We start from the raw sequence: 12,280 nt of genomic DNA on the forward strand, positions 1-12,280 counted from the left end.
CGCCCCTATTTCAGCCTGTGCACTTTGTCGAGCGTTAAAGGCCCGCTCATAGATCGCTACGCCGAAAAAGAGAATCGCATTACTACACATCAATTCTCGACATTACCGCCACCGCGCGGCGGTGTGCGCGTGCCCACGCGCGCGCCGCAGTGTTCACGGATAGGTGCATAGGGGATGGTGTATCGACGAAGGGAAATTTACGTCGTTTCGAGCGAGGGTCGCACTGAAATATCATGGGTTCGTTTCAAGCTCGCTTTTGCATATTCATGCCACGGCAGAGAAACGAGGGCAACGAGTGGCGGTCGAATGCGAGAGGAAGAGGGCACGATTAAGGGGGAAATACAGATACAGTAGGAGTTTCAAAGGGAAGCGGGATAAACTGAGAGGAGTAGAATAGACCAAGGTGGAAGGGCGAAGAGGGGCAGTAGAATGGTAAGATGGATCCGCAGAGACGAGAGTTTCTTGTGAATTAAGTAATAGGAAGCGACGAGAAGTTTCTTAACCCTTTCCCCTATGCGGCCCGGGGTTCTTCCTGCATTGCCGTCGAGATTGCTGATCGTTGATTGCCACACGTTGATGAAATAAATTCACCGGCTGGAAAACAGGCGAATGAATTATTCGCCGCGAACAGTTCCCGATTCCCGCGTCACGTAGGGAGACGCAGAGGACCGTGCAGCCGGCATCACGTAATATCTTCTACGGCACGTGGCCGTATCTAAACTCGTAGCCGAAATTGCTTGTTATTGTGCGCCTTCTTGTCGCGGGAAACGTGCGGACGAGCGTGCTCCAGCTACGCGATTAGTTGCCGCTCGATACTCAGAAGCGATATCTGGTTCTGGGACAGTTTCCACCGGGCAATTGCCAACTTCCCTCGAAATTTCGCGGCAACCAGTCCTCCGAGGGACACGGCAATTTCGTTTCCACCGATGGACATTTACACGAAGAAGCTCATTCTACTCCTACTGTCTCGTTGCGGATGAAAAGCGCGGTCAGCGCGAGCGCGTGCTCGATTGCCAGCTAAATACTCGCTCGCGGTTAATGGATATTTCATCGCTGCAGCCCCGAATATTTATCGAGGCGTGCTCTGTTTTTTTTCACCACGCCTATTGAGTTTCCAGGTGGATAATCGGAATGTATGTTTTCGGAATACAATCCCGGCCATTATTTACTATTCCGGGATTGCCGGATTTTTTTAAGTCTATCTCGGGATTCCGAGACTAATTCCGGGATTGGGTAATAGAAAATTTCAGTAATTAAAATGATTTATTACGTGCTAAAATTCTAAATCTTTATTTCAAGTGAACAAACTTACTTTCCATCATTAGTCTGAAGCATAAACTAATATCATTTTTCACGATTAAAACAGTGGAACGTCTCAAGAAGTAGATAATATCAGTAAACAATTATGAAGATTTTTGGAAATGCGAACTATGTTTATTTATTCTGTTTATTTTTATATTTTTCAGGTGTTCATAAAGTGATTCGCATTTTTAAAAAATCCCGAAATTCTCGGGATTATTTATATCAAATCCATGGATTTTTGGAATCCAAAGAACAGCCGGGGATACCGTATCCCGGGATTGTATTCCCTACACAGATACCAAGGTGTCGAAGTATTCGCAGTATTCCCGATATCGTGCGTGTCACTCATTACGTGTCCAGTGACACTAGAAAATCTCTTATATTTAATTTTACAGGCTGCTAGACAGCAGCATTCGCGTGGAATTTGGGTATCGCATGCATATCAACGACGCAGCGCGTCGCTTCTCTTTTTCCCAGGGCCCGATAATCCGTAAATTTGAATACCGTCGGCTCGCGGCTCGATCAGAAATTCAGCACGACCGGCGAAATGCACACGCTCGCTGTTCCCCGCGAGCGTGTTCGAAAAATATTTTCGTTCTAATCTACCTTCTCTGTTTCTCCGGTTCTCTGGCGCGCGCGGTCCTCTCCTAAACCACATATCCATCCCCTGGCAACGGTCGCTTCTTTTTACCCAGCCCGTGGTTCTGTTCATGAATATGGAAAATTAGACCTTTCGGTGACGGGCGAACCCCTCCTCTTTCCACCCTCTCATTCCGCCTTCCCTCTCGGTCGTATTCGCGCGGTCCGCAAATTGATTCGACGCAAGCGGCGCGTCAGGTCTCGGGAGCTTGCGCGTTGCTGTTGATTCAAAGAGAAAAGGATTGCTTTTCCGCGGAGCCACTCTCTCTCTCTCTCGGGCGAAAATTGAAATTCACGGGACGCCCCGAAGTGACGGAGAATGGATTCGCGGACGACGAAACGACGACACCGATGCACGGTTCATCTTCGTGACAAGGGGAGGCTCTGTGTCGCCACGGAATTCAAATTTTCGCGCTTGCCTCGTGTTCCACGCGTTATCGAGTTACCGAGCTGTTTGGGTCCTCTGAAACCCTCATTTTCTATTGTATTATATTTCGCGAATATCGATACACAGAATGCGCCGTGTCGCTGTCAACGAAATGATCAAGTTGCAAAGCAAATTTAAGACAACCTCCTCTCGCGAAATCGTCTAGAAAAACACCGATAAGAACGAATTGAGGTAGGAAATTGGCATAAAAAACACTCCAACAGCCAATCGAGATTCTGTCTACTCACCCCGTCCTTACGAAGTTGGCGAAGTACTCCACGATGCTCTCCGAGAGTGCCGCTTCAGACTTGGTATAGTTCTTGGGGAAGTGGCCGAAGCCATCCACCAGCGCCGCTCCGAAAACGAAGGGTAATTCCTCCCCGTGAACCGAGCCCATCTTCTGAAACCGACAATCACACGCACGATCGTTTAATCCTTGATTCTACCAGCATCAACCAAGCTTTGTCGCGTCACCTTCGCTTCTTATCATCTACGCTTAATTTTTTAAAGAGACGAGTCAGCCGTTGCATTCCAACGAATTTCGACTCGTACGATCATTCGTCCCAAGATCCCCTGCATCAGTTCGCGAGCCCCGGAATATGTCGCCCGACAGTTCCGCAAGATTCACGAAACCCTACCCTCTCGGAGCGGATTTGGCCGCAGCCTCGAATCAGGATGGACATGTCAGCTGCGCGCAATTCCATTTCTTCGGGTTTCCACGACCCTTTCGGCATGAATTACCACACCCCCTGACTCTGACTCGCCGTTACCGAGCGAAACGACCAGTTATGTAATATCGGCTGGGAACGGCACGTGTGACGTTTCAAGTTCTCGCCGAGCTGGCCACGAACGAATTCTCGTCCTCGCGCCATGGAGTGGATCGAAATCCTTTGAATTAAACGATCACGTGGCAATAAAGTTAACTCCGTCGCTCTCCATTACAGTGGAATCGTCAATTTGTTACGTACCAATCGCCTGTCTTTACCCATACACAGTTTACGCGAGTCCATTCAGCTTTGCAGGTTTCCATATTTCATAGTACACAACAGGCCCGCGCAATACTGATCGTGCCGATTTATTGCAAAATATTGCTCTTCTTCGGCCGAAAATTCGAGCGATCGCCGGTATTATTTGGCCGGCAAAGTTTATTTTTAATACGCTGCCGCGCGAGGCGCGTCGATGCAGCATTTAATAAACTCGACTTTGTTCCGCAGGTTTGCACGGTGCACGGTAAATATCAAATTCCTGGGAAAATGTGATTTGTCGTAACGTCCGTGTATTTCCGGGTGCACACCGAAATCTATCTATTCGCCGTTGTTGCATCGCGCGACACGCAGTGGACTGTTTTTGCTCCGGACGAAACAAATGCCAGCATTAAGGATTCCCCCTTTTTTTTCCCCCCGGCGCACGGTAAAGCACTGGCTCGGGCGACGCATTAATAATCCTGTTGCGAATTTCTGCCGATTAATCGAGCCGAATCGTTCCCGCATTGTGGCGCCCCAATTGCGCGTCCCGTTTATTGGATCATTTTTCTCCGGCCTTATGCGCGCGCTCGGTGGTTCGTCGTTGCTTTCCATTCGCGTTGCAGGGCGCAACGGGTATAGTAATCGTTGGAAAACAATTTCCCCGTGTGAATGGAGTATGGAGTTGCCGGGAGAGGAGACGAGGGGCGGACGAGTGACGAAGGAGGGTCGCAGTTACCACTTTGTAAGACTCACGCTGGGCTTTTCGGTTACGGATGCCTGGGAGAACGGGGCGCCGAAACTTTTTGGCCGGGTGAATGTCCTTCGTAGCTCTCTTCCAGGCGGATTTCGTTGTGAACGTCCGCGAAAGTTCCCGCCTGGATACGGCTTTCTGATTGAGACAGAGTAAATACGTAGCGGGGAGGAATTACTTCATGCTATTAGGTGGCTGAGAAAAACTCGCCGCGTTTTTGTTCGGCTCCGTTGCAGCTCCGTGGAAGTTTTGCGCGACGGAAAACGCGCAGCAAACTTTCTTCGGGGAACACTTTACGATCCTCGGTCTTTTTTGCAAGATTGCAGGTATAAACAAACGCGCGCAAACAAGCACACCAGCAGCGCTGGCTGCAAGAAACGGGCAACCGCGCGCATTCTTGGTGTACACTCTTATTTGTAGGCACTGTGCACTTGACATGTTCGTGGCTTTTTCCGGCGGGCGTTTCGCGCGTGTATTATGTAGTGGTATTATGCAGAGACTGCGGGCAAAGATTGGAGCCAATCAGCTAGACTATTTCGCCTGCGAGAACGCAGCGGCGCGGTATCGGAACGAACAACCACCGGTTCGAGGGAAATAATGGACCGCGGAAGAAACAGCATCGATCACGTTTCCTCGGAATCGTATTTGCTTGCTGCGGCGCGCACCGATATGTTTCCAAACGAAATTAATGGGATCGAGAACAGCCGTGCATTCCCCGTTAACCATGCTGCCCGACAATGACAGAGACCAGTTGGCGAAACAACCTTGATAAAGCCCCGCTGGCGGCCAGGACAGTGACGGATACTCGACACGGCTTCTCCTTGGCGGATCGTATTTTGAATTCAGCTACGAGGATATTCCTCCACGGCGCATCTCCTTTCCTTTCTTGGCAGACGTTCCGCCGCGATTCTCCGTGCGCCGGCCTCTTCTCGGACGCAGATTCAGCGAACGCGCTTCCAGTTCCATTTACGTGTACGGATGGCAGAACGACTCGGGTTCAAATACTCGACAACACGAAGAATTAAGTTCCAGTTACTTTTCTGGCAGTCGGCCAGGGTGGATCGCTTGATGGGAAGCGTTGCCTTTGAATTACGGCAGTTGACGGAATAAGAGGAAAATAAGAAGCGTTCGAGTCGATCAGGGCTGGGGAACGTATAGTAGAATGGCACTCTGTATGTCAGAGCCACGGAGTAGGGCAAGAGTAGTGCTGGGGTCCGAAGCAATTCGAAGCGCTTCGAAACTGTCTTGTATATCTGGCGAATAATTCGAAGCACTTCGAACATGATTCGATGTTTAAAATTCTTGAAAGTCTTGAAAGTCTTGATCGGCTTGGAAGTCTTGAAACTCTTGCTTCAAAGTCTTGGTACGTTTCGGACCCGTATGTACGTCCACCGCCGACTTGCCGAACAATACAGTCGTAAACCGCGACCCTGGCGAGACCCTCTGGACGATCAACCTGGCTAGTTTTTGGCAACCAGATGTTGATACACTTTCAAGACTTCCGAGACTTTCAAGACTTTCAAGACCTATCAAGACTCAAGACTTATCAAGACTTTCAAGAGTTTTAAGCTTCGAATCGTGTTCGAAGTAGTTCGAAGTTTTTGTCATATATGTAGATTCGAAGCGCTTCGGATTCCATCACTAGGCAAGAGCTTTGGGCGGATTAAGTAGAACGAGGCAGCGCTTGATCAGACAAGTAGATTGTATTTCGATTTCGCAGAAGGAGGATAGTATAGTATTCTATGTGGGTGTGATTACGGTCTAAAGCTGATGAAAGATCATGAACTCTCGATGGTCTCTCTAGAACCGCATCTCCAAAACTTAAGCCTGACCGCACAGCAATGGCTACGTTACCACAGGATTTGCGGAATATTAACTGATCATTGGCGTGGCAGTTAATCACTAGCAGATGGACGCTTCGCCCTGTCCTTCCTCGATACTCGAATCGATCAGCAAGTTGGCAAAACACCCATCATTCTCAACGGGAAACACAGCCGCGCTTGGCGAACGGTTCTCCGCGTACACGCTTGACAATAATCAGTCTTCGTATCACTATCGCAGTGGTTCCGCTTTCCGTGTGTCTCGGCGGGCTGAGTCGAGTGCGTTTAACGACGGTCGAGTGTGTTCCCGAGCTGCTGTTCCCCCGTCAAATAAATCATACGCGTCAAAGTTGCTCCGACTGTCAGACCCTGCGAGCCAGAAGGTAAGCGCGAGTTAGACAGTCAGTGCACGGGAGCACGATCGATACCTCCGTCCCGAGACAAAGATGAGGGGAAATTTCGAGGAAAGATTAAGGATACCCGGTGAATGCCTCGTTCAGGAATTTACATCTCGACGATTTAAGCGCGTGCACCTCGAGATAGAGCAAATGCCCCTGAAGGGGACCAGAATCGCTCGCGGAGGAGGAAATAAACGAAAGCTTTCCAAGAAACAAGATCGGTCGGGCGATACATTCGAATCCACGGATTACTTCGACGAAGTCCCGCTGTATTTATAAAGGGAGCCCTGATTAAGCCCGAGATCCGCGGATAGCTGGAACAGGGAGCCTTTCCGAAAAGGAGGAACGCGCTTCCGTCCCGTGTGGATCGAAGAGCGAGCAGCGAAATAGGTCGAGGAGAAGCAGGCTATCGGCTTAAGTAAATAAGAGTGGACAGTAAAGAGTGGCGGTAATGGGCTTAATAAAATAGCTAACTGAAGACGGTACGAGGTTCGTTCAGTTTCGCTTCGGGTCTTTTTAAAGGAACTGTAATGAATGGGGCTTCCGCGAACGTTTCAGCCAGCCATCGACGCCTTCGCGGAACTATTTCGCCCCGACGATGACACGTCCAGAGCTGTTCTTTGTAAATTGTTTCCCTGGAGTGTGCTTCGAGCGCATTACCGCGATAAAAGAGACCGACGGTAGCAAAGAAGGTTTCCGTGAATCCTTTCGATTTAAAGGAAAGGGAATCTAAAAATCAATCCAGTCTGATTGCGAGCAGGTCCGTGACGTGTAAAGTCATCAAGGGTGTAACTCGTCCCGGGGACAGACAATTTCCCTCGCGACGACGCGTGTTTCGCGTTCCACGACACACACGCGGCGCGGAATTCACCGGTGAAAGTTACATCGTAATGGTCCAAGTTCGCCCGACGCCCGGGAAACGCTCTGCGAATATTATGCTGGGAATGAAGAGGGGCACGGAGGTACATCGTGACGCTTTTGTAACGAGGCCGGGCTTAATGACGGGGAAGCAACGACCGCGACGAGGCGCTACCTACGACGTGGAAGCGCAAATATCGATACTATCTCTCGCCCACTCGTCGCTGAGACACACATTTTTTAAACGTCAATTTGGAACGACCTACTTGCCACCGGCGACTTGGCGGGGAGCGGGGCGCGCAGCTATTCACAGCCTTCCGTTTCCTCTGTGTTCGACTCGATCGTCATGGGGAAAGGTTAATTCTCAGTTATCTCTCGCTCGAAAACGCAAACGTTCCTCGCGCTTGTTTCGAGGAGCACGCGCACCCGATAGGCGGCACGGTTGCCGTTTAATTGCCGGATGAAAGTTACGTTGTAAGCTCCCAAGTTCGCCGGCGAAGACCTTCGGTTAATGCCGCGATACGAAGGAAAGGAGCTTTCCTTGGTTTCGCGATGTCTTCGTAACTGCGGCAAGTTTAGTAACTGCGAAATAGCAAGGACAACCGATATTGTAGTTGCTCCGCGCTGTTCAACTGTTCACTCGAATGTTCCCACGATCCCCGCCGCGCTTTCGACATATTGTTAACACGTCCTCCGCCTCACCTCGTTCCCCGCGATATTTCTCGGAATTATATCGCCGGAATCCCACTGTCAGCTATTGTTGCTCGAAAATTGCATCTCCCTGGAATCCGAATGTTTTAGAATTGGTAATCCTACTCTTCCCTCGGAAATTTCTCAACTCGCGAACAACCGGATCCTCGAGGGGGAAAATGAAAATTCGAACGTACACGAAGCTCGGTTTCAGGGGAACATCGGCGAGTCTGAGTAAGCTGTTCGTAAATTACACAGAATTTTTACCCGCGGTCGTAGGAAACTTCAAACCCGCGAGTCGAATCGTTCTTTCCGCCCGCAGTTGAACTTTGGAGTCCCTGTTCTCTGAACACCGGGAACACTCGAGAAGTTTAAGCATCGCGAACATTCTTCAAGTAATAGTCCTTTGCTAACGAATAAGCGTAAATACTATGTGGCTGGAATGCGGCTGCTTGGGGTTGAATAAAGAACGTTAGATTGAGAGAGGTGACGAAATGATGGAACGGTCGGTTGTGCGAATGCGTGGCCCTGTGATTAATCAAGTAATCGAAGGTATTAGCGAGCGAGCTTGCGAACAATGAACGAATAAGTGATAGTACGAGCGAGGATTCCAGTAAATGATTGATCACGACAATCAAGTAGAAACGATTGGTTAATCGAACGAATTAGTGGCTCGAGGACTGATCGCTTGAATGAGCTACCGAATAAATGAATCGGTGAATAGAGATTGAATGGGAATTCGAAGTAACGAAATAAAAAAAATTTGTTTAAGTAGTAAATAAATTGTTGGCCGATTAAATGGTGCAGAAATTCTGAGCGCGAGTGGTTGGATAACCGATTGGTTCGCGCATGAACGAGTGATCGAATCAGAAAGAAGGAAGACGAAAAGAAGACGGGAGCTCGAGATTATGTGCCCCATCTGGCTGGAAACGATGTTCCGACAGTAAAGGTTGAAGCAATCCCAGCTTTCTGTTTTATTTGCTATTATTTCACCATGTTTCCGCCACGGATACGCCACTTTTCCAGTACTTAACTGTGTTAGGTCGCTAAACACGAGCGTTTTATCGGCCAGTAGAACTTGCGAAGCTCTCCACCGTGTTATTTCCGCGTCGGTTCGAGCCAGGCCTTACGGTTTTATTACGCGGTCAAAGCGATTTTAAATCACCCCGGGGACGTTCTCGCGTCTTCGGCCCCCCATTTAACCAACAGAGGAGTCGCACTTTTACCGGAGAATTAAGGTCACTGCGTTCCCAGGACTTACGTGGAAGACATTAATAATTTCGTCGGGCCGGACTTCGCCACGCTCGTTCACGTCGAGCACAAAGGAATACAGAAATCAGTTTCCACTGTTCCACGTCCCTGATCAGTCCAGCTACTTGAATATTTCATTTCATTCGATAATGATCTTTCTTTCGCCGAATGTTATCCTCAAATAGAGAATAACAGAAATTCCTCTGTAATACAACTCGTTGTGCATGCTACTAGAAAAATTAATTAACTCAGCGAAAGAAGAGAGTGCTCGATCTGACGTCAAAGGGAAAGGGAATAAATTGAACATTAATTAAAAGCCTCGCCCACTCACGGGCTGATTCATTGATTCATCATTTACCCTTCCTACAGAATCTAATGGACCACGTAATCTTTCGTTACTTAATTCATTAAAGTTCCATCGGTTTCCACGAAAGGAGCCGTCGTCGAATCTGTCGCTGCGTTCCCTTCCAGCAAAGTGTAATGTTTCATTTGTGGACCGATATCGATTTTCTCCCTCTTGCTTCACTCCAAAGATTCCTTTCACCGCTGCGATTCCTTCGAAGCTTCTCCCGTTACCATGAATTCATGGAACGAGTTTTCAGTCCCCCTCCACCGAACTTCTGTCATTCTTCGTGCCTCAGTATTTCTTAAAATTGAGAGAAACTTGAGCCGAGCCATGAATGGCGTTATAAAGCAACGCACCCGATCGAAACACGACTAGAATTTCTCGGGTAGAATAGCGTTTCCTCGAATAGTGCGGTTCCCGATGCAAAACCTCTGAAGCATTTCAAATTTCAAGAGAACCTACCAAAAAATCTCCACGCAACCTCGAGAACTATCTTCACGTACACAGAAACGGAATCCCCAATTAACTAACACCTTTCCGATGCAATTCTGTAAGCCGACAAACAACTGGACAAGCACATCCCGATGGAAGGCAAAGGTAGAACCGCTTGCGCGCAGGAGATCGGGTCAGCCATAAGTCAGACGCGCAAGACAAGTCGCAGCTAAGGCTACTAAAAACGACTCGAAAAATATTGAGGAATAGAATACTGCCCCCGGGACGGCCCTCGCAAAGCTTCCTGGGCCATTGTTCGCGAAGAAGCCGGGGGATGGATTCGCGGGGCGTATCCGGTTTTCCGCGGAATTGGTGGCGTTTCGCGCCGCCGCCGGAAAAGCTGGATGAAAACGATCACCGCCGTGGCCCGGACTTTCCCATTTAAATTTAAATCCGCAGCGGTGGGACCGCGGGCGGGAACGCGGGTCAGCGCACTCGTACAATGCGGTCGTTGCCGGGAGAGCGAGAAAATACCGAGGAAATTGGCAGCGGTGTAAGGTCACCGTTCCCAACGAGAGCCCGCGACATCGCGGGCACAGGGTCGTCTGACAACGCGGAAATATCCGCGATTCGACGGGGCTTACATTGATTTCCGCTAACCAATCTCTTTGGAATCCTTTACCAAGGAGCTCACGTGTTTACCGCTAAAAGATATTTAACGAGGTTGAAGCTACGCTGTAAGCGCGATTTTATCGACTTACGTCCGCTGGTTGCTCTTAGAGTTTCACTATTCCCGCTACACTCGCTATCGAAACTTTCTCGAGTCCCGTCCACAGAGGTTTCAACTTTCCCAACAATGAGGGAAATTTACTAGACTATAAGCTGCTGCGTAAGCATTGGTCATCCACTTACAACTCTCTCTCTCTCCCTTTTCCTTTACTTTCGCTGCTATTTTAAGCAGGGGAACTTCCACGTTGCCTCTTGAGGGGAGTTTCACTTTTGTTATTAATAAAAATTACACAAGAATCTAAGCTCCACCGTATGGTCCCCTTTACACCCACGTATTTTGCTTAGCTCCTGCTAGCAGCGAAGGCTTCCCGTTAACATTGCTATCGTTGTCTCCCATCCGTCTCATCTTGGAAAGGAAAATAGAAACTCGGAAGACTTCCGGGCGAAAATTACCATAGATTGATGTAGAATTTGCCGGAGACAAGATGGGAGAAGCTCCTTCTTTTCATCGCTAATCACCGTGCCGTATAATACCACCCCTAGAGAGAGGATCTGTTTCCCTTGGGACCGCTTATACTCGTCGGTGCATTAAGGTAGTACGAGCAGGTAATCGGATACCGAGAGGTTTAGCTGGTCATTGTCCATTACGCGGTTCCAATAGGACCACACGAGACAAGTCACTCGTCATTGTTCTGCCGCTTTTCATTTCAACGGTCCGGCAGTTCGCTACTTATCGAGAATTTTACAGGCTCGCCTGGTCCCCGTGGATAGTATGGGCAGGTATTAGGTATATCGCATTTACAGAGCCAGCTTATTCAAGAGCACACGCACACTGCACACAGTGCTTCTCCTTTTCTCTGGGAACGTTGCTCGACTCTTTTGTGGGTTCGGACGACATACCGATTTCGTCCAGTTGGAATCGCGGATTTCTCCATTCCCTTTTGATTCTAAAAGTGGCTTGCGCTCCCTCGCCCATTATATATTCCACGAAACACGCAAATCTTCGTTCGATCAGTCTCAAGTATGTATCGATGATTCTTTCCAATACGCTCGTTCTTTCTCCGGCGGAAAACTCCCCGATTCCCTCTTTTACTCACCAAAATGTCCCGCCGAAGCGATCACTGCAATAACTCCAGAGATGGCCCAGCGAATCCAGGCTATCAGATTTAATTAATTCTAGCAGAGGAGCTTAATTAGAGCCCGATTATCTCCCCTGCTTCGTCCCCGTTCGAACCGAGAACCAACTTATTTTTCACGACAAACCTTTGCGCGGCGATATCAGATTTAATTAATTCTAATAGCAGTTTCATTGTCTTTGATGGAGGGAGAAGTACTCCCCCTCTGGAGTACAATCGCGAGTTGCATCGGTGAAGTTCAACTCTGCATTCCGATCCCATTCCTTCCCCTCTGATGAAGTGTTTTAAAAAAAGAACTCAACGAGTCGCGAATCCTTTCGATGGAATTTCGCGTGCCGGTAACGTTTCACGGAATCGGCTCTGGCGTTAGCAGGCGATTCAGAGAATTTGGTACCTAACAAACGCGGTCCGGATTTACGGATAAAACCGGCGAGCGTTTCGGGGTTGCACTCGAGTTGCAACGCGTGCGGGGGCGTTTCGACTTCCATACGGAATCGCTTCTTGCGCCGGAATGCTTTACCCGGTAATTGCAGCAT

General features: G+C 48.9%; 1 protein-coding gene across 2 annotated transcripts in view; it reads right to left on the reverse strand.

Moving 5' to 3' along the window:
* The window catches only part of Nlg-4 (neuroligin 4), a 249,389-nt gene that overhangs the window by 61,428 nt on the left and 175,681 nt on the right, over window positions 1-12,280 (reverse strand). For both annotated transcript variants that reach the window (XM_076826413.1, XM_076826412.1), the window contains exon 9: window positions 2,617-2,768. In XM_076826413.1, the coding sequence (XP_076682528.1) occupies window positions 2,617-2,768 (152 nt within the window). The remainder of the gene's footprint in view (window positions 1-2,616; window positions 2,769-12,280) is intronic.

This window comes from Andrena cerasifolii, chromosome 14 (assembly GCF_050908995.1).
Source record: "Andrena cerasifolii isolate SP2316 chromosome 14, iyAndCera1_principal, whole genome shotgun sequence".
NCBI lineage: Eukaryota > Metazoa > Arthropoda > Insecta > Hymenoptera > Andrenidae > Andrena > Andrena cerasifolii.